This window comes from Phyllobates terribilis, unplaced genomic scaffold (assembly GCF_046119375.1).
Source record: "Phyllobates terribilis strain yellow unplaced genomic scaffold, ASM4611937v1 Scaffold_9__5_contigs__length_417890890, whole genome shotgun sequence".
NCBI classification, from domain to species: domain Eukaryota; kingdom Metazoa; phylum Chordata; class Amphibia; order Anura; family Dendrobatidae; genus Phyllobates; species Phyllobates terribilis.
The window spans coordinates 193,910,508-193,934,238 of NW_027362769.1; the positions used below are offsets into that span (position 1 = coordinate 193,910,508).

General features: G+C 58.6%; 1 protein-coding gene across 1 annotated transcript; it reads left to right on the top strand.

The window, feature by feature from the left end:
- Nucleotides 1-1,202: 1,202 nt before the first annotated feature.
- Nucleotides 1,203-20,089, top strand: LOC141161975 (actin-related protein 3-A). Its single transcript, XM_073647569.1, has 12 exons — nt 1,203-1,359; nt 5,057-5,112; nt 5,467-5,591; nt 5,714-5,824; nt 5,902-5,997; nt 6,078-6,185; nt 6,293-6,436; nt 12,598-12,771; nt 16,097-16,189; nt 16,262-16,387; nt 17,720-17,803; nt 19,422-20,089. The coding sequence occupies exons 1-12, from the start codon at nt 1,316-1,318 to the stop codon at nt 19,515-19,517; spliced, it is 1,257 nt and encodes a 418-aa protein (XP_073503670.1). The 5' UTR covers nt 1,203-1,315; the 3' UTR covers nt 19,518-20,089.
- Nucleotides 20,090-23,731: the final 3,642 nt, after the last annotated feature.

Below are 23,731 nucleotides of genomic sequence, written 5' to 3' on the forward strand. Positions count from 1 at the left end.
CACTATGTGGGAGATCAGCACTGAGGTGTAGAGATCACTATGTGGGAGATCAGCACTGAGGTCTATAGATCACTATGTGGGAGATCAGCACTGAGGTGTATAGATCACTATGTGGTAGATCAGCACTGAGGTCTATAGATCACTATGTGGTAGATCAGCACTGAGGTGTAGAGATCACTATGTGGTAGATCAGCACTGAGGTCTATAGATCACTATGTGGTAGATCAGCACTGAGGTCTATAGATCACTATGTGGTAGATCAGCACTGAGGTGTAGAGATCACTATGTGGTAGATCAGCACTGAGGTCTATAGATCACTATGTGGTAGATCAGCACTGAGGTGTAGAGATCACTATGTGGTAGATCAGCACTGAGGTGTAGAGATCACTATGTGGTAGATCAGCACTGAGGTGTAGAGATCACTATGTGGTAGATCAGCACTGAGGTGTAGAGATCACTATGTGGGAGATCACTGAGGTGTAGAGATCACTATGTGGGAGATCAGCACTGAGGTGTAGAGATCACTATGTGGGAGATCAGCACTGAGGTCTATAGATCACTATGTGGGAGATCAGCACTGAGGTGTATAGATCACTATGTGGTAGATCAGCACTGAGGTCTATAGATCACTATGTGGTAGATCAGCACTGAGGTGTAGAGATCACTATGTGGTAGATCAGCACTGAGGTCTATAGATCACTATGTGGTAGATCAGCACTGAGGTGTAGAGATCACTATGTGGTAGATCAGCACTGAGGTGTAGAGATCACTATGTGGGAGATCAGCACTGAGGTCTATAGATCACTATGTGGTAGATCAGCACTGAGGTCTATAGATCACTATGTGGGAGATCAGCACTGAGGTCTATAGATCACTGTGTGGCATCTTTCCGTCGTAGACAGTCGCTAGCGCAGAGCTTCAGATCGCACAGATCCTGATCGCACCGATTCGGAGCTCATGGACGGCTTTCGGCCATTTGGATGGAGCCCACGTGATCGCTGCTGGTGACGTCATTTCTTTTCTTCCTGACACTGACAGCTTCTTTCCTGGGATTGGCTGATCTCGCTCAGTACTGTGCTGTGATTGGCTGCTTCACTTTGATGCCGATGTGTTTCCTGATTTACCTGATTCGTTCATGAAAACTCACCTGCGTCCCATTGATTGGCTGCTGTGTCACAGTCTCTTATTGATTGGCTAGAACGTGTGAGAACATGACATGTGATTGGCTGTGTTTCTTCATCACTGGTTTCCTGCCGCTGGGTGGTGTCCGCCATCTTGCTGTCACTTCTTGAGGAAGCCGCTCCCGATTTCTGCCATGGCTGCCCGGCTCCCGGCCTGTGTGGTGGACTGCGGCACCGGGTGAGGCGGAGACGGGACTGCGGAGAGGGTCTCCTCTCCCCCGGGGTGGACGGGCTCGGTGGGGGGTCTCCTCTCTTTCCCCCTCCCCGGGGTGGACGGGCTCGGTGGGGGGTCTCCTCTCTTTTCCCCTCCCCGGGTGCACGGGCTCGGTGGGGGGTCTCCTCTCTTTCCCCCTCCCCGGGGTGGACGGGCTCGGGGGTCTCCTCTCTTTCCCCCTCCCCGGGGTGGACGGGCTCGGTGGGGGGTCTCCTCTCTTTCCCCGTCCCCGGGTGCACGGGCTCGGTGGGGGGGGTCTCCTCTCTTTCCCCGTCCCCGGGGTGCACGGGCTCGGTGGGGGGGTCTCCTCTCTTTCCCCGTCCCCGGGGTGCACGGGCTCAGTGGGGGGTCTCCTCTCTTTCCCCGTCCCCGGGGTGGACGAGCTCGGGGGGGTGGGGGGTCTCCTCTCTTTCCCCGTCCCCGGGGTGGATGGGCTCGGTGGGGGGTCTCCTCTCTTTCCCCCTCCCTGGGGTGCACGGGCTCGGTGGGGGGTCTCCTCTCTTTCCCCCTCCCCGGGGTGGACGGGCTCGGTGGGGGGCCTCCTCTCTTTCCCCGTCCCTGGGGTGGACGAGCTCGGGGGGGTCTCCTCTCTTTCCCCATCCCCGGGGTGGATGGGCTCGGTGGGGGGTCTCCTCTCTTTCGGGGTGGACGGGCTCGGTGGGGGGTCTCCTCTCTTTCCCCTGTCCCCGCGGTGGACGGGCTCGGTGGGGGGTCTCCTCTCTTTCCCCTGTCCCCGGGGTGGACGGGCTCGGTGGGGGGTCTCCTCTCTTTCCCCGTCCCCGGGGTGGACGGGCTCGGTGGGGGGTCTCCTCTCTTTCCCCGTCCCCGGGGTGGACGGGCTCGGGGGGGTGGGGAGTCTCCTCTCTTTCCCTGTCCCCGGGGTGGATGGGCTCGGGGGGTGGGGGTCTCCTCTCTTCCCCCTCCCCCGGGTGGACGGGCTCGGGGGGTGGGGGGGGGTGATCCCCTGATCCCCTCTCTTTCCCCCCTCTCTTTCCCCCCTCTCTTTCCCCCTCTCTTTCCCCCCTCTCTTTCCCCCCTCTCTTCCCCTCTCTTTCCCCCTCTCTTTCCCCCCTCTCTTTCCCCCTCTCTTTCCCCCTCTCTTTCCCCCCTCTCTTCCCCCCTCTCTTTCCCCCTCCCCGGGGGGGGGGGTGATCTCCTCTCTTTCCCCCCTCCCCCGGGGGGGGGGGTGATCTCCTCTCTTTCCCCCCTCCCCCGGCGGGGGGGGGGTGATCTCCTCTCTTTCCCCCCTCCCCCGGGCGGGGGGGGTGATCTCCTCTCTTTCCCCCCTCCCCCGGGCGGGGGGGGGGTGATCTCCTCTCTTTCCCCCCTCCCCCGGGCGGGGGGGGGGTGATCTCCTCTCTTTCCCCCCTCCCCCGGGCGGGGGGGGGGTGATCTCCTCTCTTTCCCCCCTCCCCCGGGCGGGGGGGGGTGATCTCCTCTCTTTCCCCCCTCCCCCGGGCGGGGGGGGGTGATCTCCTCTCTTTCCCCCTCCCCCGGGCGGGGGGGGGGTGATCTCCTCTCTTTCCCCCCTCCCCCGGGCGGGGGGGGGGTGATCTCCTCTCTTTCCCCCCTCCCCGGGCGGGGGGGGGGTGATCTCCTCTCTTTCCCCTCCCCCCTCCCCCGGGCGGGGGGGGGTGATCTCCTCTCTTTCCCCCCTCCCCCGGTGGACGGGCTCGGGCCTCCTCTCTTTCCCCCCTCCCCCGGGTGGACGGGCTCGGGGGGTGGGGGTGATCTCCTCCTCTCTTTCCCCCCTCCCCGGGTGGACGGGCTCGGGGGTTGGGGGGGGGGGGTGATCTCCTCCTCTCTTTCCCCCCTCCCCCGGGTGGCGGGCTCGGGGTGGGGTGATCTCCTCCTCTCTTTCCCCCTCCCCCGGGTGGACGGGCTCGGGGGGTGGGGGTGATCTCCTCCTCTCTTTCCCCCCCCCGGGTGGACGGGCTCGGGGGGTGGGGGGGGGTGATCTCCTCTCTTTCCCCCCTCCCCCGGGTGACGGGGTTGTGGGGGGGGTGATCTCCTCTCTTTCCCCCCTCCCCCGGGTGGACGGGCTCGGGGGTTGTGGGGGGGGTGATCTCCTCTCTTTCCCCCTCCCCGGGTGGACGGGCTCGGGGGTGGGGGGGTGTGTGATCTCCTCTTTCCCCCTCCCCCGGGTGGACGGGCTCGTGGGGGGGGGTGTGATCTCCTCCCCCCCCCCCCCCTCCCCAATTCCTTCCTCCCCCGGGTGGACGGGCTCAGGGGGGTTTTCTCCCCGGGGTGGATGGGGGGGGGGGGGCTCCTCTCCCCCCCCCCCCCCCCCCCCGGGTGGACGGGCTCGGGGGGTGATCTCCTCTCTTTCCCCCCTCCCCCGGGTGGACGGGCTCGGGGGTTGTGGGGGGGTGATCCCTCTCTTTCCCCCCTCCCCCGGGTGGACGGGCTCGGGGGGTTGTGGGGGGGTGATCTCCTCTTTCCCCCCTCCCCCGGGTGGACGAGCTCGGGGGTGGGGGGTGTGTGATCTCCTCTTTCCCCCTCCCCCGGGTGGACGGGCTCGTGGGGGGGGGGTGTGATCTCCTCTCCCCCCCCCCCCCTCCCAATTCCCCCCTCCCCCGGGTGGACGGGCTCAGGGGGGTTTTCTCCCCGGGGTGGATGGGGGGGGGGGGCTCCTCTCTCTCCCCCCCCGGGTGGACGGGCTCGGGGGGTGATCTCCTCTCTTTCCCCCCTCCCCCGGGTGGACGGGCTCGGGGGGTGGGGGTGATCTCCTCCTCTCTTTCCCCCCTCCCCTGGGTGGATGGGCTCGGGGGGTGGGGGTGATCTCCTCCTCTCTTTCCCCCCTCCCCCGGGTGGACGGGCTCGGGGGGTGGGTGGGGTGATCTCCTCCTCTCTTTCCCCCCTCCCCCGGGTGGGGTGGGGGTGATCTCCTCTCTTTCCCCCCTCCCCCGGGTGGACGGGCTCGGGGGGTGGGGGTGATCTCCTCTCTTTCCCCCCTCCCCCGGGTGGACGGGCTCGGGGGGGTGGGGGTGATCTCCTCTCTTTCCCCCCTCCCCCGGGTGGACGGGCTCGGGGGGGTGGGGGTGATTTCCTCTCTCTCCCCCCTCCCCCGGGTGGACGGGCTCGGGGGGGTGGGGGTGATCTCCTCCTCTCTTTCCCCCCTCCCCCGGGTGGACGGGCTCGGGGGGTGGGGGGGGTGATCTCCTCCTCTCTTTCCCCCCTCCCCCGGGTGGGGGGGGGTGATCTCCTCTCTTTCCCCCCTCCCCCGGGTGGACGGGTTCGGGGGGGGGGGGTGATCTCCTCCTCTCTTTCCCCCCTCCCCCGGGTGGACGGGTTCGGGGGGGGGGTGATCTCCTCTCTTTCCCCCCTCCCCCGGGTGGACGGGCTCGGGGGGGGGGGTGATCTCCCCCCCCCCCCCCCCCTCCTCCCAATTCCCCCGGGGTGGACGGGCTCAGGGGGGTTTTCTCCCCGGGGTGGATGGGGGGGGGGGGCCTCCTCTCTTCTCCCCCCCGGGGTGAACAGGCTCTGGTGCTCAGGGGTCTCCTCTTGCTCAGGACTTGTGGCTTCTGGTTCCTTATTCCTGGCTGTCGGCGGCCCCCACATCCTGTGGTTTTGTGCTGGGGAGGGGAGCAGGGCGGCAGGTTCTCCTCCGCACACGTCTTGTCTTGCTGACATTCCTCATCGCTTCTCCTTTACCTTCCAGATACACGAAGCTCGGATACGCCGGGAACACTGAGCCCCAGTTCATCATCCCGTCATGTGAGTATGGCCGCCTCCAGGGCTGCAGTGACACTCTATAGACACAACTACCACTCCTATCAGGCAGGAACTATGGGAGCCGGCGGCCCCAAACCCTGAGGATCTGTATGTGCCGGTCCTGCAGTTCGGAGCACTGTACTGATGGAGCTCTGCGCCGCTCCAGCTCTGCTAGGTCTTGTGTGACTGTGCGGCAGCGGATGTGTCCGTTCATCATGTGTCTACCGTCTTTTCATGCCTCCTGTCATCTCATGTGGCTGCGCAGCAGCTTCCGCCTTAGACCTGGTGGGCTTGTGTTATCCCTGACGTCGGCCCCATCTGTCGCCCGAAAGTGACCGCTCCCCACATCCCCCGCAGGTATCGCCATAAAGGAGTCCGCCAAGGTGGGAGACCAAGCTCAGAGACGTCTGATGAAGGGAGTGGACGACCTGGACTTCTTCATCGGAGATGAAGCCATAGATAAACCAACATATGCCACAAAGGTGCGCTGTGCGGGCGCAGCCCTGCTCCGCCAGGAGGCCACCGGTCCCGGGGTGTTGCAAGGTGCATACGAAGAGTGTCAGTGTCAGCGTCAGCTCTTTGTCACCGCTGCTTCTTTTCACAGTGGCCAATCCGTCATGGCATCGTGGAGGACTGGGATCTCATGGAGCGATTCATGGAGCAAGTGATCTTCAAGTACCTGCGAGCCGAGCCTGAAGATCACTACTTCCTCCTGGTGAGTGCGTCTGACCTGGGGGTGCTCAGGCCGGCACTGCCACCTTCTTGCTCTGTGACCCTCTTCTCTCTCTGTAGACTGAGCCGCCGCTGAACACTCCGGAGAACAGGGAGTACACGGCTGAGATCATGTTTGAGTCCTTCAATGTCCCCGGCTTGTACATAGCGGTTCAGGTGAGTGGTCCGGACCGTCCCTGCCCGGGGGCCGGTCATCATGGCGGCGCACATCCTGATCTCCGGTGTCTTCTCTTCAGGCTGTCCTTGCTTTGGCTGCATCTTGGACATCCAGGCAAGTGGGCGAGCGCACACTGACCGGCACGGTGATCGACAGTGGTGACGGTGTGACACACGTCATCCCCGTGGTGAGTACCGGTAACACTGGCCAACCCGGCCGATGGCCCCCTGTACATCCGTGAGACCCTTGGATTGTGATCCGTCTCCACTGATCGCGGTTGTCTGTGCCCCACAGGCTGAAGGCTACGTCATCGGGAGCTGCATCAAGCACATCCCCATTGCTGGCCGCGACATCACCTACTTCATCCAGCAGCTCCTCCGAGACCGAGAGGTGGGGATCCCCCCGGAGCAGTCTCTGGAGACCGCCAAGGCAGTAAAGGTAGAGAGTCCTGTGCATTCTGTTGTCTGCTTGTCCTCCCCCCTCCCGTATACAGTGGCTTGCGAAAGTATTCACCCCCTTCTCATTTTCCATGTTTTGCTGCCTGACCACCTTGAATTTCACTATGTTTTGAGGGTTTGCATCAGTTCATGTAAAGAACATGCCGACAACTGTGAACATTTGGTTTTCTTTTAATTGTGAAGCAAACAACAAATAGGACAAAATAACTGAAAACGTCCCCTGTTCCTGGTGCCAAAAGACATGCTGCCACCGCCATGTTTCACTGTGGGGATGGTGTTCTTGGAGTGATGAGCCGTGTTGGTTTTGCGCCAGACATAGCGTTTACCTACAGTGCCGTCCTCCATACATTTGTGGAATCTCACATGTAATTTGGCAAACTCAAAACGAGCCTTACAATTTCTGTGTAAGTAAAGGCTTTTTTTCTGCCCACTCTTCCATAAAGGCCACCTCTATAAAGTGTACGGCTTATCGTGGTTGTATGGACAGATACTCCAGTCTCTGCAGCTCCTTCAGGGTTACCTTTTAGTCTCTGTGCCTCCTCTCTGATTAATGCCCTCTTTGCCCGGGCTGAGAGTTTTGGTGAGTGCCCTCTCTTGGCAGGTTTGTTCTGGTACCGTGGCCTTTCCATTTGATGATGATGGATTTGATGGAGCTCCGGGGGATCATCAGAGATTATTTTATAACCCAACCCTGAATTGTACTTCTCAACAACTTTGTGCATGACTTGTTTGGAGATCTCCTTGGTCTTCGTGGTTGTCAGGGATTCCTCAGTGACGACACTGGGGAGATCACGCAATATCTCACCATGCTGTCACTCTGTCAGGATTTTGTCCGGAATCGCGAGCACACGATCCAGACTACTCACTCCTTAGGTATCGGTAAGCGACCAGTGAGCGTATGGCGTCACAGCTCCGGATTCCAACGCATGGAATATGTGTACACGCCCTCCGTACGGTCACTGTCAGCTTCACGATAGCCCGATTATTATTATTCTCTGCCACCAATGTCCAGATATGAAAATATAATACAGGCCTGGCCGGACGCGTGCATTCTGGTAGCGTATATGGCTTTGGGGGAGGGAGCGATTGCAGAGCAAAAGAAACAGAACTATTAAATTTTATATTTAATCCAAAAGGGAGGCAGTGTTTAGGAAAAATATATACAAGGATGTTACAAAGGGGACATTAAAATACATAGGCAGTTATATAAAATAAACAGGATTAACCCCTTTACCCCCGAGGGTGGTTTGCACGTTAATGACCAGGCCAATTTTTACAATTCTGACCACTGTCACTTTATGAGGTAATTACTCTGTAACGCTTCAACGGATCCCACTGATTCTGAGATTGTTTTTTCGTGACATATTGTACTTAATAATTGTGGTAAAATTTCTTCGATAAACACAAGTGATATTTGGGGAAAAAAAACGAAAACTTTGCAATTTTCAAAATTTGAATTTTTATGCCCTTAAATCAGAGCGATATGTCACACAAAATACTTAATAAATAACATTTCCCACATGTCTACTTTACATCAGCACAATTTTGAAACAAAATTTTTTTTTTTATTAGTGCGCTATAAGGGTTAAAAGTTGACCAGCGATTTTCTAATTTTTCCAACAAAATTTACAAAACAATTTTTTTTAGGGACCACATCACATTTGAAGTGACTTTGAGGGGCCTTTATGACAGAAAATACCCAAAAGTGACATCATTCTAAAAACTGCACCCCTCAAGGTGCTGAAAACCACATTCAAGAACTTTATTAACCCTTCAGGTGCTGCACAGGAATTTTTGGAATGTGGAAGAAAAAAATGGAACATTTAAGTATTTTCACAAAAATGTTACTTTAGACCCATTTTTTTTTTTATTTTCACAGGGGTAACAAGAAAATATGGACACCAAAATTTGTTGTGCAATTTCCCCTGGGCACGCAGATACCCCATATGTGGGGAAAAAACACTGTTTGGGCGCACGGCAGGGCTTGGAAGGGAAGGAGCGCCATTTGACTTTTTGATTGTAAAATTTGCTTGAACAATTAGTGGACGCCATGTTGTGTTTGGAGAGCCCCTGATGTGCCTAAACAGTGGAAACCCCCCACAAGTGACCAAATTTTGGAAACTAGACCCCCCTGGGAACTTATCTAGATGGGTGGTGAGCATTTTGAACCCCCAGGTGCTTCACAAATTAATCCGTAAAAATGAAAAAGTATTTTTTTTTTCATTTTTACCAATCAATTTGTGACGCACCTACGGGTACCAAGTGCTCACTATGCATCTAGATAGGTGCCTTGGGGGGTCTAGTTTCCAAAATGGGGTCACTTGTGGGTGAGCTCCAATGTTTGGGCATACAGGGGCTCTCCAAACGCAACATGGTGTCCGCTAACAATTTGAGCCGATTTTCCATTCAATTTGTTAGCGGACACCATGTCGCGTTTGGAGAGCCCCTGATGTGCCTAAACAGTGGAAACACCCACAAGTGACCCCATTTTGGAAACTAGACCCCTCAAGGATTTTATCAAGGGGTATAGTGAACATTTTGAACCCAGAGGTACGACACAGAATTTGATAACATTAGGTCATCATATTGAATAAGTTGTCATTAGTCTTGAGCGCAAGTGCTCGCTACTTGAGTTTGCATCGGGTACTCAGGTATGCACCATGTACAGCGTGTGCTCGAGTGACATGCTCCAGTCCCTGCCCCGCATGTTTCACGGTTATTAGATTCCCAAAAAAACATGTGGGGATCGCTCGTGCATGGCAGGCAATCCCCGCAAAGTTTTTTTTGGCCGTGAAGCTTATGGGGCAGAGACTCGAGCATGTCACTCAAATACCCGCGATACTTGGTGCATACCCGAGCACCCGATGCAAACTCAAGTAGCGAGCACTTGCGCTCAACACTAGTCGCCATATCGTCATCATTTTTTCTTACTTTTGAAAAAAATCACAATCCCATCACAACCCCAGCCCTAACCCTTACACAACCCTAACCCTTACACAACCCTAACCCTTACACAACCCTAACCCTTACACAACCCTAACCCTTACACAACCCTAACCTTAGCACAACCCTAACCCTAGCCCCAAACCCAGCCCTAACCCTAGCGTTTATTTTTGACGCCGTTCCTCGTGCGGTATAAATGATTAGACGACTTTATGTGATGATGCAGCAGCAAAAAAGGCAAATACAATTCTGGGATGTATTAACAGAAGCATACAGTCTAGATCACGTGAAGTCATTATCGGTCTTTACTCCTCTTTGGTCAGACCTCATCTGGAATACTGTGCACAGTTTTGGGCACCACATTTTAAAAAAGACATAGACAAACTGGAACAAGTTCAGAGAAGAGCGACCAGAATGGTGACTGGTCTGCAAACCATGTCCTATGAGGAACGGTTGCAGGATTTGGGAATGTTTAGCTTGCAAAAAAGAAGACTGAGAGGAGACTTAATAGCTGTCTACAAATATGTCAAGGGCTGTCACATTGTAGAAGGATCATCTTTATTCTCATTTGTACAGGGAAAGACTAGAAGCAATGGGATGAAACTAAATGGGAGGAGACACAGATTAGATATTAGAAAAAACTTTTTGACAGTTAGGGTGATTAATGAGTGGAACAGGCTGCCACGAGAGGTGGTGAGTTCCCCTTCAATGGACGTCTTCAAACAGAGGCTGGACAGACATCTGTCTGAGATGATTTAGTGAATCCTGCTTTGAGCAGGGGGTTGGACCAGATGACCCAGGAGGTCCCTTCCAACTCTACCAATCTATGATTCTATGATTCTATTCTTCGGGTCGGTGCGATTACAGCAATACCAGAATCATATCGGGTTTTTATGATTGACAGCTGTCACACACTAAAAGACGCATTTTTTGTAAAATCTAGTTTTTGCATCGCTATAATTTTTCCATATTTTGGCCGACAGTCATGTGACGGCTTGTTTTTTTGCGGGATGAGTTGACGTTGTTATTGGTGCCATTTTCAGGCACGTGACATTTTTTGATCGCTTTCTATTCCGATTTTTGGGAGGCAGAATAAACAAAAACCAACAATTCAGGAATTGTTTTTTTTGTTTTTTTTTTTATTCTGTTCCGCATGTGGTAAAAGTGATAAGGCAGCTTTATTCTTCGGGTCAGTACGTTTACAGCGGTACCACATTTATATAGTTTTTCTATGTTTTGGCGCTTTTCCACAATAAAAGCTATTTTATAGAAAAAAATATTTTTTTGCATCGCTTTATTCTGAGAGCTATAACTTTTTTATTTTTCGGATGATGGAGCTGTATGGCGGCTTGTTTTTTGTGGGACGAGATGACGTTTTCAGCGGTATCATTTTTATTTATATTTGTCTTTTTGATCGCGTGTTATTCCATTTTTTGTTTGGCGGTATGATGATAAAGCATTGTTTTTTGCTTCGTTTTTTATTTATTTTTTTTACCGTGTTCACTGAAGGGGTTAACTAGTGGGACAGTTTTATAGGTCAGGTTGTTCCGGACTCGGCAATACCAAATATGTGTACTTTTATTGTTTGCTTTTTTTTTCATAATAATATTTATTGATGGGTACATTATTTATATATATATATATATATATATATATATATATATATATATATATATATATATATATATATATATATATAATTTTTTTATTTTTTTTTTTCACTTACTGACAGTTTTTACACTTTTTTACTTTGTCCCACTGTGGGACTTTCGCTTTTTTTATTCTGATCGCCTGCACAGCGTAGGGATGGAGCACCATCCCTGTGCTATACAGGCTGTCAGCACTGCACAGTGAGAACATTGTTTGGTCGTGCACTGCGCATGACCAAAAAATCTTCCTGCTGTCTGGTGACCCGGATGTTGTCATGGCAACACCCGGGAAGCCGCGGCAGACAGCGCTGGAGGCCGGAAGAGGAGGTGAGTATTACGATCACCTCCCCTTGCCACCGCAATGCTGCGATCGACTTCGATTGCAGCATTGCGGGGGTTAATGTGCCGGGAGCGGTGCAGGACCGCTCCCAGGACATAGCATCGGGTGTCAGCTGTGACAATCAGCTGACACCCGGCGGCAATCGCGCCCGCACAGCCTGTGTGCGATCGCTATGACGTACTAATATGGGTCAGGCTCTTAAAGCCCAGGGCACTGACTCGTATTAATACGTCATGGGCTGTAAAGGGGTTAAATAAGAGACTTAATATAAGGCAGCGTGCCCACTATGCATTTTTACAGCGCAATTTCCGCAGCAAAAGCACTGAAACGCTTGGTAATATGTGCCCCAACAATAAATCCGCTGTGCTGTGCACATGCTGCGGAAATTTCCGCTGCGGATTATCATTGCGGAACAATCCGCAGCATGTCCATTAATTTTGCGGACACGCAGCGTAATCGCCGCCATTGACTTGCATTGAATCGCTTAATATCTTCATGACTACATGTGCACACGCGGATATTAAGCGATTCAATGTGCGGATGGTACCCGGGTCTGGAGAAGAGGAGACTCATCTGGACCCGGGGACCATAGAAACGGTAAAAAAAAGAATAAAATAAAGATTATACTCACCTTCCGATGTCCTCCTGGTGTTTTCTCCCCTCCATCTGCTCTGCTGTATGGGTCACGGTGTTGTGAAGGACCTGCCATGACGTCATTGAGTCATGTGACCTGTCACATGACCCAATGACATCACCGCAGGTCCTTCACACCACCGCGAGCCATTCAGAAGAGGTAGTGTATATACTGACAGACGTGTGACATTAGATTGCACACAGCGGGACGTCCGGTCACTAAAGATGGGACTTATGAAGGGAATTGCTTGCACCAGAAATTTTTAGGGGCTTCATCACAAAAGGGGTGAATACATATGCACATACTAATTTTTAGTTCTTTGATCCCATGAATGTAATTTCTGCAGATATTTCCTCACTTCACCGGCTTAGATTACTTAGAGCTGATGGATCACACACATCAGATTACAGGAATATTTACACACAGGTCGTAATGTAACAAAATAGGGAAAAAGCCCAGGGGGTGAATACTTTCACAAGCCGCTGTATATAATCAGTGCCTGCTCCTCCAGCCGCTCGCCCTCTTCTCCAGCGTCCCGGCCGCTCACCCTCCCGTGTTTCGGCCGCTCCTTGCAGGAACGCTTCAGCTACGTGTGTCCGGACTTGGTGAAGGAATTCAGTAAATACGATCTGGACGGCGCCAAGTGGATCAAACAGTTCATCGGCGTCAACGCCATCTCCAAGAAGGAGTTCTGCATCGATGTCGGCTACGAGAGGTTTCTGGGCCCCGAGATTTTTTTCCACCCTGAGGTTCGTGCTATAAAGAAGGGTTCATACTGCTGAGGGAGGGGGACGAGGCCGATCGAGGGGGAGGGGAAGAGGGGGACGAGGCCGATCGAGGGGGAGGGGAGGAGGGGGACGAGGCCGATCGAGGGGGACGAGGCCGATCGAGGGGGACGAGGCCGATCGAGGGGGACGAGGCCGATCGAGGGGGACGAGGCCGATCGAGGGGAGGAGAGGAGGGGGACGAGGCCGCCGATCGAGGGGAGGAGAGGAGGGGGACGAGGCCGCCGATCGAGGGGAGGAGGGGGACGAGGCCGCCGATCGAGGAGAGGAGGGGGACGAGGCCGCCGATCGAGGAGAGGAGGGGGACGAGGCCGCCGATCGAGGAGAGGAGGGGGACGAGGCCGCCGATCGAGGAGAGGAGGGGGACGAGGCCGCCGATCGAGGAGAGGAGGGGGACGAGGCCGCCGATCGAGGAGAGGAGGGGGACGAGGCCGCCGATCGAGGAGAGGAGGGGGACGAGGCCGCCGATCGAGGAGAGGAGGGGGACGAGGCCGCCGATCGAGGAGAGGAGGGGGACGAGGCCGCCGATCGAGGAGAGGAGGGGGACGAGGCCGCCGATCGAGGGGAGGAGAGGAGGGGGACGAGGCCGCCGATCGAGGGGAGGAGAGGAGGGGGACGAGGCCGCCGATCGAGGGGAGGAGAGGAGGGGGACGAGGCCGCCGATCGAGGGGAGGAGAGGAGGGGGACGAGGCCGCCGATCGAGGGGAGGAGAGGAGGGGGACGAGGCCGCCGATCGAGGGGAGGAGAGGAGGGGGACGAGGCCGCCGATCGAGGGGAGGAGAGGAGGGGGACGAGGCCGCCGATCGAGGGGAGGAGAGGAGGGGGACGAGGCCGCCGATCGAGGGGAGGAGAGGAGGGGGACGAGGCCGCCGATCGAGGGGAGGAGAGGAGGGGGACGAGGCCGCCGATCGAGGGGAGGAGAGGAGGGGGACGAGGCCGCCGATCGAGGGGAGGAGAGGAGGGGGACGAGGCCGCCGATCGAGGAGAGGAGGGGGACGAGGCCGCCGATCGAGGAGAGGAGGGGGACGAGGCCGCCGATCGAGGGGAGGAGAGGAGGGGGACGAGGCCGCCGATCGAGGGGAGGAGGGGGACGAGGCCGCCGATCGAGGGGAGGAGAGGAGGGGGACGAGGCCGCCGATCGAGGGGAGGAGAGGAGGGGGACGAGGCCGCCGATCGAGGGGAGGAGAGGAGGGGGACGAGGCCGCCGATCGAGGGGAGGAGAGGAGGGGGACGAGGCCGCCGATCGAGGGGAGGAGAGGAGGGGGACGAGGCCGCCGATCGAGGGGAGGAGAGGAGGGGGACGAGGCCGCCGATCGAGGGGAGGAGAGGAGGGGGACGAGGCCGCCGATCGAGGGGAGGAGAGGAGGGGGACGAGGCCGCCGATCGAGGGGAGGAGAGGGGGGACGAGGCGGCCGATCGAGGGGAGGAGAGGAGGGGGGACGAGGCGGCCGATCGAGGGGAGGAGAGGAGGGGGGACGAGGCGGCCGATCGAGGGGAGGAGAGGAGGGGGGACGAGGCGGCCGATCGAGGGGAGGAGAGGAGGGGGGACGAGGCGGCCGATCGAGGGGAGGAGAGGAGGGGGACGAGGCGGCCGATCGAGGGGAGGAGGGGGGACGAGGCGGCCGATCGAGGAGAGGAGGGGGGACGAGGCGGCCGATCGAGGAGAGGAGGGGGGACGAGGCGGCCGATCGAGGGGAGGAGAGGAGGGGGGACGAGGCGGCCGATCGAGGGGAGGAGAGGAGGGGGGACGAGGCGGCCGATCGAGGGGAGGAGGGGGGACGAGGCGGCCGATCGAGGGGAGGAGGGGGGACGAGGCGGCCGATCGAGGGGAGGAGGGGGGACGAGGCGGCCGATCGAGGAGAGGAGGGGGGACGAGGCGGCCGATCGAGGAGAGGAGGGGGGACGAGGCGGCCGATCGAGGGGAGGAGAGGAGGGGGGACGAGGCGGCCGATCGAGGGGAGGAGAGGAGGGGGGACGAGGAGGATGCCGAGGGGAGGGGAGGAGGGGGGACGAGGCGGCCGATCGAGGGGAGGAGAGGAGGGGGGACGAGGAGGATGCCGAGGGGAGGGGAGGAGGGGGGACGAGGCGGCCGATCGAGGGGAGGAGGGGGGACGAGGAGGATGCCGATCGAGGGGAGGGGAGGAGGGGGGACGAGGAGGATGCCGAGGGGAGGGGAGGAGGGGGGAGGAGGGGGGACGAGGAGGATGCCGATGGAGGGGGGACGAGGAGGATGCCGATGGAGGGGGGACGAGGAGGATGCCGATGGAGGGGGGACGAGGAGGATGCCGATGGAGGGGGGACGAGGAGGATGCCGATGGAGGGGGGACGAGGAGGATGCCGATGGAGGGGGGACGAGGAGGATGCCGATGGAGGGGGGACGAGGAGGATGCCGATGGAGGGGGGACGAGGAGGATGCCGATGGAGGGGGGACGAGGAGGATGCCGATGGAGGGGGGACGAGGAGGATGCCGATGGAGGGGGGACGAGGAGGATGCCGATGGAGGGGGGACGAGGAGGATGCCGATGGAGGGGGGACGAGGAGGATGCCGATCGAGGGGAGGGGAGGAGGGGGGACGAGGAGGATGCCGATCGAGGGGAGGGGAGGAGGGGGGACGAGGAGGATGCCGATCCAGGGGGAGGGGGGGACGAGGAGGATGCCGATCGAGGGGAGGAGGGGGGACGAGGAGGATGCCGATCCAGGGGGAGGGGGGGACGAGGCCGATGCCGATCCAGGGGGAGGGGGGGGACGGGGACGGGGATGAGGCCGATGCCAAGAGTGGGGGAGGGGGGGACGGGGATGAGGCCGCTCCCAAGAGTGGGGGAGGGGGGGGCGAGGCCGCTCTAGGGGGGGAGGGGGGGCGAGGCCGCTCTAGGAGGTGAGGGGGGGGAGGGGGGGCGAGGCCGCTCCCAGGGGGAGGGGAGGAGGGGGACGAGGCCGCTCCCAGGGGGAGGGGAGGAGGGGGACGAGGCCGCTCCCAGGGGGAGGGGAGGAGGGGGACGAGGCCGCTCCCAGGGGGAGGGGAGGAGGGGGACGAGGCCGCTCCCAAGAGTGGGGGAGGGGGGGGGCGAGGCCGCTCCCAAGAGTGGGGGGGGGGGTACGAGGCCGCTCTAGGAGGTGAGGGGGGGGGGGTACGAGGCCGCTCTAGGAGGTAGGGCCCCAGAAGGCCACTTCTGGGGAGTTGCTCCAGTGGTGGGGGGGTCTGCTCCCTGGCAGAGTACGGCTGAAGGGGGGCTTTTCCCTTCATCTAGGAGACGGCGGTTTCTCCACTAACGATCTATCACATTTGTAGTTTGCTAACCCGGACTTCACGCAGCCGATCTCGGAGGTGGTGGATGAGGTGATACAGAACTGCCCCATTGATGTCCGCCGCCCCCTGTATAAGGTGATTGGCTCCGCTGCTCTCCTGCCCCCTGTGGTCGGCCGTGTAACTGACCCTTTTTCCTTGTCTGCACAGAACATCGTCCTCTCCGGCGGCTCCACCATGTTCAGGGACTTTGGTCGTCGTCTGCAGAGAGATCTGAAGAGAACGGTGGACGCCCGGCTGAAGCTGAGCGAGGAGCTGAGCGGAGGCCGCCTGAAGGTCAGAGATGGCTGCGGCTCCTCATACGGCTGCTGGGGGCTCGTGCTGGGGGGAGGTTTGGTAGGAGGCTTGTACTTAGGGGGGGTGGGTTTGGCTTGCCGCTCATACTTGGGGGGTGGGGGAGTCTGGACGGGAGGCTCGTAGTGGGTGGGGGGCTTGTGTCTGTGCCGCCGGCTTACCGTGGAGGTCGGGAGCTGCTGACTGCTCCCATGTTGCTCCTTCTATGGAGTCCCGCCAGTGGATTTGTAGGAGGACAGGAATGAAGCTAAATATTGCAACACTGCAGTAAAGTGACTGCACAATCACGTCCCCTAATGGGAAACAGAAATAGTACAAAAACAATTAAAGGAATAGAAAGTTTGTCTCCTCCCCACTTAGAAAATACTAAAAAAAAAAAAAATTATCGTATCTGGAAAAGAGCCGCGGGCCCGCCCCGAGCGCAAAGAGCCGCGGGCCCGCCCCGAGCGCAAAGAGCCGCGGGCCCGCCCCGAGCGCAAAGAGCCGCGGGCCCGCCCTGAGCGCAAAGAGCCGCGGGCCCGCCCCGAGCGCAAAGAGCCGCTGTGAAGACCAGGCTCAAAAAGGCCAAATTCACATTACAAGACGCTGAACAAAGAAGTGGAGAAAAGCAAATCCTCAATGTCTATAGGAAATAAGTGATACCGGATAGCAGAGAGATGGACGTCACCCAGTCATAAGGGGTTAAATGTTCAGGAGTTGGACGCTCGTGGCCCCAGCCATCCCTGCTCTGTGGGGGCCGCTCGTGGTTCGGCCACCCCTGCTCTGCGGAGGTTGGGGGGCCGCTCGTGGCCGTCTTGCAGATTGTTGCTGCCGGTCTGCACCTTCCGCTGCTGCGATCAGTGGTGACTTTATCTCACTTTATGGCGAGGCCCGGGGCCCTGATGCTCTGATCTAGATCACCCCACGCCGGTGTTACCTAGGTAACTAGCCTCTTTGAGGCTGCAGAGGTGGCCGGTAACCCAGGAGACCAGCTGCACACTATAGAATAAGCCCCCCCTGTTCTTGAGAACGCAGAACATTTATCATGAAGGGGAAATTAGAAAGCTGCTTTTTTTACAATCTCTGCAATTTTACTAATTTATGGATTGAGCTGACGTCTTACCGGAACTAAGAGTAAAACTTATCAGAACTAATTAGTGGCGTGATGGGAAATGAGCGGCCCCCCGCGCCTCATACACCGACCGCCCCCCGGACAGAGAGGTGAATCAAGTGCAATCTAACCAAAGATGCTGCGGTCAGCGGTGAAGCGAGGGGTTAATGATTCCCGTCCGCACTTCTATCTTCTTCTGCAGCTTTTTCTTTTTCTGTTTTCAGCCAAAACCCATTGATGTTCAGGTGATCACCCACCACATGCAGCGCTACGCCGTCTGGTTCGGAGGCTCCATGCTGGCATCCACCGTAAGTCTGACCGCTGCGCGGCTACACCCTGATCAACAACCTCCCGCCACGCCGGCCACGAGGCTCGCCTCCCATCTCCCTCTACGCCGGCCACGAGGCTCGCCTCCCATGTCCCCCGCCACACCGGCCACGAGGCTCGCCTCCCATCTCCCTCTACGCCGGCCACGAGGCTCGCCTCCCATCTCCCCCGCCACACCGGCCACGAGGCTCGCCTCCCATCTCCCTCTACCCCGCCACGCCGGCCATGAGGCTCGCCTCCCATCTCCCCGGCCACGAGGCTCGCCTCCCATCTCCCCGGCCACGAGGCTCGCCTCCCATCTCCCTCTACCCCGCCACGCCGGCCATGAGGCTCGCCTCCCATCTCTCAACCCCCGCCACGCCGGCCACGAGGCTCACCTCCCATCTCCCTCTACCCCGCCAAGCCGGCCACGAGGCTCGCCTCCCATCTCTCTCCCTCGCCACGCCGGCCACGAGGCTCGCCTCCCATCTCCCCGGCCACGAGGCTCACCTCCCGTCTCCCTCTACCCCGCCACGCCGGCCATGAGGCTCGCCTCCCATCTCCCCGGCCACGAGGCTCGCCTCCCATCTCCCTCTACCCCGCCACGCCGGCCATGAGGCTCGCCTCCCATCTCCCTCTACGCCGGCCACGAGGCTCGCCTCCCATCTCCCCCGCCACACCGGCCACGAGGCTCGCCTCCCATCTCCCTCTACCCCGCCACGCCGGCCATGAGGCTCGCCTCCCATCTCCCCGGCCACGAGGCTCGCCTCCCATCTCCCTCTACCCCGCCACGCCGGCCATGAGGCTCGCCTCCCATCTCCCTCTACGCCGGCCACGAGGCTCGCCTCCCATCTCCCCCGCCACGCCGGCCACGAGGCTCGCCTCCCATCTCCCTCTACCCCGCCACGCCGGCCATGAGGCTCGCCTCCCATCTCCCCGGCCACGAGGCTCGCCTCCCATCTCCCTCTACCCCGCCACGCCGGCCATGAGGCTCGCCTCCCATCTCTCAACCCCCGCCACGCCGGCCACGAGGCTCACCTCCCATCTCCCTCTACCCCGCCAAGCCGGCCACGAGGCTCGCCTCCCATCTCTCTCCCTCGCCACGCCGGCCACGAGGCTCGCCTCCCATCTCCCCGGCCACGAGGCTCACCTCCCGTCTCCCTCTACCCCGCCACGCCGGCCATGAGGCTCGCCTCCCATCTCTCAACCCCTTCCCCGCCACGCCGGCCCCGAGGCTCGCCTCCCGTCTCCCCACCCCTTCCCCGCCACGCCTGCCCCGAGGCTCGCCTCCCGTCTCCCCACCCCTTCCCCGCCACGCCGGCCCCGAGGCTCGCCTCCCGTCTCCCCACCCCTTCCCCGCCACGCCGGCCCCGAGGCTCGCCTCCCGTCTCCCCACCCCTTCCCCGCCACGCCGGCCCCGAGGCTCGCCTCCCGTCGCCACGCCGGCCCCGAGTCTCCCCACCCCTTCCCCGCCACGCCGGCCCCGAGGCTCGCCTCCCGTCTCCCCACCCCTTCCCCTTCCACGCCGGCCCCGAGGCTCGCTCCCCACCCCTGGCTGTGAGGCCCCGGCACTCGCCTCTTCTTGTCCTGGAGACTGAGTCTTTCCGTTCTTCCTTTCAGCCGGAGTTTTACCAGGTTTGCCACACGAAAAAGGATTATGAGGAGATTGGGCCGAGTATCTGCCGTCACAACCCAGTGTTCGGGGTCATGTCTTAACGCCGTGGAGTGGTGATGGTCGCCGTTCTTGGGGACAAGACGTGCTGGAGACGTCTCCTCAGGGGCTGATGTGGGCGACGCCGCTCTTCTCACCCTGATTGCGGCAGAACGCTCCACGCTGCGGCCCAATAACGCTCCGGGCTTCAGGTCTGTGTCTGGTACTTTGTATGGACTCGTGGTCGGCACCAGTGGTCCGCCTGTGAGCGGACGTCACTCGCTGGTCATTGCGGATCCATTCACATCCGGTTAGGAGCCCCCATCTGATGTGTATATCCCCCTGGCTGAGCGCCGCAGTCTGCCCCCTTTCCATTACAGGGAGACTCTCCTGCTGTATTCCCTCATGGGGGGGATATCTGCTCAGTCCTGATTTATACGTCCCGTGTCGGCTACAATCGTGATGTGAACACGGCCCTAGCCCTTGGCGCTCTGCCCGTCGCCTGCTTCTGCCTCTTCTCTGCTTGCACAGCTGGACCCGATCTGCAAATGTCTGGTGGATTTGATGAATTATTAAATGATTGATTAGTTTTGTGAAGTCTGAAATGATTCCAGTAAAGGCCAGCGTATCTTTTCTACGAGCGGCTACCCATTGTTCTTCTCGCCTATTGCACGCGGCTACCCCTCTGCACTTTGGTGGGAAGCTGTGATTGGGGGGGGGGGGACACCTGCGCTGATCATATAGAGCCACCATTCACACTGTCACGATTGGATGGGATTTATATGGAGCCTGCGGACCTGCATCCAGTCATTTAATCAGCGTGTTCCCGCCTCTTTCCCTGGTAGATGATTGTGGAGCTGCTGGTCCTCATACACACCGGCAGCAGAAAGATGAGAATCTTCCTCAAGTTTTTACACTGGTCCGTTGGAAGTTTCCATTAAAGAGAACCTGTCAGCAGGATTGTGCTGAGTAAACCCCAGGCCGGGCCATGTTGGGGCTGCTGCACTGATTAATGAGATACCTGAGGTGAAGGAATCTGTCTTGTGTAATCAGTGCTTGCAGCTGTGAGGTAATGATCTGCCCGTGCTCCGGGCTGTAGATGGGTCTTATCTTGCCGATTTGACTTATTGCACCAGGATAAGACCACAGGCCGCCCCTGTCTCGCTCTGTGTCTATCTCTATGATGAGGAACATATTTGTGCTTCGGGGCGGCCTGTGGTCTTTTCTTGCTGATCCAGCCTAGATCACCAGGATAAGACCCATCTACAGCCCGGCCCCGGAGCACGGGCAGATCATTAACTCACACCTGCAAACACTGATTACGCAAGATGGATTCCTTCACCTCAGGTATCATATTAATCATTGCAGCAGCCCCAACATGACACTGTCTGGAGATTCCTCAGCAGAATACTGCTGACAAGTTTGCTTTAAAGGGACCCTTCACCACATGTATCCTTACAAACACTTCTCACTCATCACCCCCACACACTGACTACCATGAGCTGAGATCGGGACAAGTAGCTCAGTCTCTGCCCTCCATCCATATTGGTATTGCAGCTGCTGTGTAGGGATACATAGCTCAGCTCCGCTGTATCATTACAAACACTTCCCGCTCTCCCCACACTGACTGCTGTGAGCTTAGATCGGGACGAGTAGCTCAGACTCTGCCTCCATCCATATTGGTATTGGAGCTGCTGTGTAGGGATACATAGCTCAGCTGTATCATTACAAACACTTCCCGCTCTCCCCACACTGACTGCTGTGAGCGGAGATCGGGAATAGTAGCTCAGCCTCTACCTCCATCCATATAGTAGCTCAGCCTCTCTACCTCCATCCATAATGGTATTGCAGCTGCTGTGTGGAGATACAGCAGAGCAGAGCTATGTATCATTACATACACTTCCTGCTTTCCCCACACTGACTGCCGTGAGCGGAGATAGGGACGAGTAGCTCAGCCTCTACCTCCATCCATATAGTAGCTCAGCCTCTGCCTCCATCCATATTGGTATGGGAGCTGCTGGGATGTTGTAGGCCATATCGCCTTCATCCTGTTACCCATGCTGGGGACACAAGTCACTTTGATTTGCGTGAACTTCCTGCTGGCAAAGGACACCAGGAGTCACTAAGTATTGGGTAGTTTTCTTTTTATTTTAGCCTTTTCCACACCTTTTCTTCTTGCATACATTAAGCACTGTACACTTATGTTGAATACTAGCTGTATTAGTTTTCCTTGTCTCCACAGAATATCGGCTGTGCCTGGTGTTGAGATATTGTGGGATGTCTGGCATCTGAGCTCATCCAACTGTAGGAACGAGGTGCAGGATCGGTGGTGTGTACTGAACATGGTACATGTGCCGATGTGATGGCGAGTGTCGGGGAGAGGGTCGAGTGTGGGAGAGTGAGCCGTGTCGGGGAGAGGGTCGAGTGTGGGAGAGTGAGCCATGTCAGGGCGAGCGTCATATACGTTAGAGTGAGCCGTGTTGGGGCGAGGGACGAGTGCGGGAGAGTGAGCCGTGTTGGGGCGAGGGACGAGTGCGGGAGAGTGAGCCGTGTCGGGGCGAGGGACGAGTGCGGGAGAGTGAGCCGTGTCGGGGCGAGGGACGAGTGCGGGAGAGTGAGCCGTGTCGGGACGAGTGCGGGAGAGTGAGCCGTGTCGGGACGAGGGATGAGTGCGGGAGAGTGAGCCGTGTCGGGTCGAGTGCGCGAGAGTGAGCCGTGTTGGGGCGAGGGACGAGTGCGGGAGAGTGAGCCGTGTCGGGGGGAGGGACGAGTGCGGGAGAGTGAGCCGTGTCGGGGCGAGGGACGAGTGCGGGAGAGTGAGCCGTGTCGGGGCGAGGGACGAGTGCGGGAGAGTGAGCCGTGTCGGGGCGAGGGACGAGTGCGGGAGAGTGAGCCGTGTCGGGTCGAGTGCGGGAGAGTGAGCCGTGTCGGGTCGAGTGCGCGAGAGTGAGCCGTGTCGGGACGAGTGCGGGAGAGTGAGCCGTGTCGGGATGAGGGACGAGTGCGGGAGAGTGAGCCGTGTCGGGTCGAGTGCGCGAGAGTGAGCCGTGTCGGGGCGAGGGACGAGTGCGCGAGAGTGAGCCGTGTCGGGGCGAGGGACGAGTGCGCGAGAGTGAGCGTGTCGGGGCGAGGGACGAGTGCGCGAGAGTGAGCCGTGTCGGGGCGAGGGACGAGTGCGCGAGAGTGAGCCGTGTCGGGGCGAGGGACGAGTGCGCGAGAGTGAGCAGTGTCGGGGCAAGCATGAAATGCATTAGAGTGAGCCGTGTCGGGGCGAGTGCGGGAGAGTGAGCCGTGTCGGGGCGAGGGACGAGTGCGGGAGAGTGAGCCGTGTCGGGGCAAGCATCAAATGCATTAGAGTGAGCCGTGTCGGGGCGAGCGCGGGAGAGTGAGCCGTGTCGGGGCGAGGGACGAGTGCGGGAGAGTGAGCCGTGTCGGGGCGAGGGACGAGTGCGGGAGAGTGAGCCGTGTCGGGGCAAGCATCAAATGCATTAGAGTGAGCCGTGTCGGGGCGAGGGACGAGTGCGGGAGAGTGAGCCGTGTCGGGGCGAGGGACGAGTGCGGGAGAGTGAGCCGTGTCGGGGCGAAGGACGAGTGCGCGAGAGTGAGCCGTGTCGGGGCGAGGGACGAGTGCGCGAGAGTGAGCCGTGTCGGGGCGAGGGACGAGTGCGCGAGAGTGAGCCGTGTCGGGGCGAGGGACGAGTGCGCGAGAGTGAGCCGTGTCGGGGCGAGGGACGAGTGGGCGAGAGTTAGTAAAGGGAAGAAACCGAAGGAGTTCATTTTTGGAAATATTCAGTTCAGGCCCTTGTTGAAGAATCCTAACAAAAAAAAATTCCCATCTGACAGTTCATTGGCCAATCAAGGAGTACAAGCGAGGGAGACACAAACCTGATGCGGCAGATGCAGGAGAACGCTGTCAAAGGTGTGGGACAGTTTCCTCAGACCCTCCCAGCGCCCAGGCCCTGATACATGGGGTACTCTGACAAGGCGGGAAACGTTTTTGAAGATGCTGAGGGAGTACCTTGGCGTCTGTACCAGCGTCCTCCATGATTCCTCTCTGTGCCTTACAACTGTTGGGTATCCAAGCTTTACACGTGGCATGAACTGTCTCTACGTCTTGGAGGTCCTGGCCGCCAGCGTTTTCTCAGAGATGGTTTTTCGTGCCACCAGGGGATTTATAACTGATATAATTGATCGGAGCATCAGCCTGTCAACTGACAATGCTGACATCAAAATGACCAAGGGCTGGATGGGGCCGGACTTCTCAACACCACCGAATGAT

Bases quoted from the DNA above. Each gene is read 5' to 3' on its own strand.
- LOC141161975 (XM_073647569.1), top strand. From the start codon at position 1,316: ATGGCTGCCCGGCTCCCGGCCTGTGTGGTGGACTGCGGCACCGG. The intron at 5,825-5,901 runs GTGAGTGCGTCT...CTCTCTCTGTAG, and splicing joins AAGATCACTACTTCCTCCTG to ACTGAGCCGCCGCTGAACAC. The intron at 6,437-12,597 runs GTAGAGAGTCCT...CGCTCCTTGCAG, and splicing joins AGACCGCCAAGGCAGTAAAG to GAACGCTTCAGCTACGTGTG.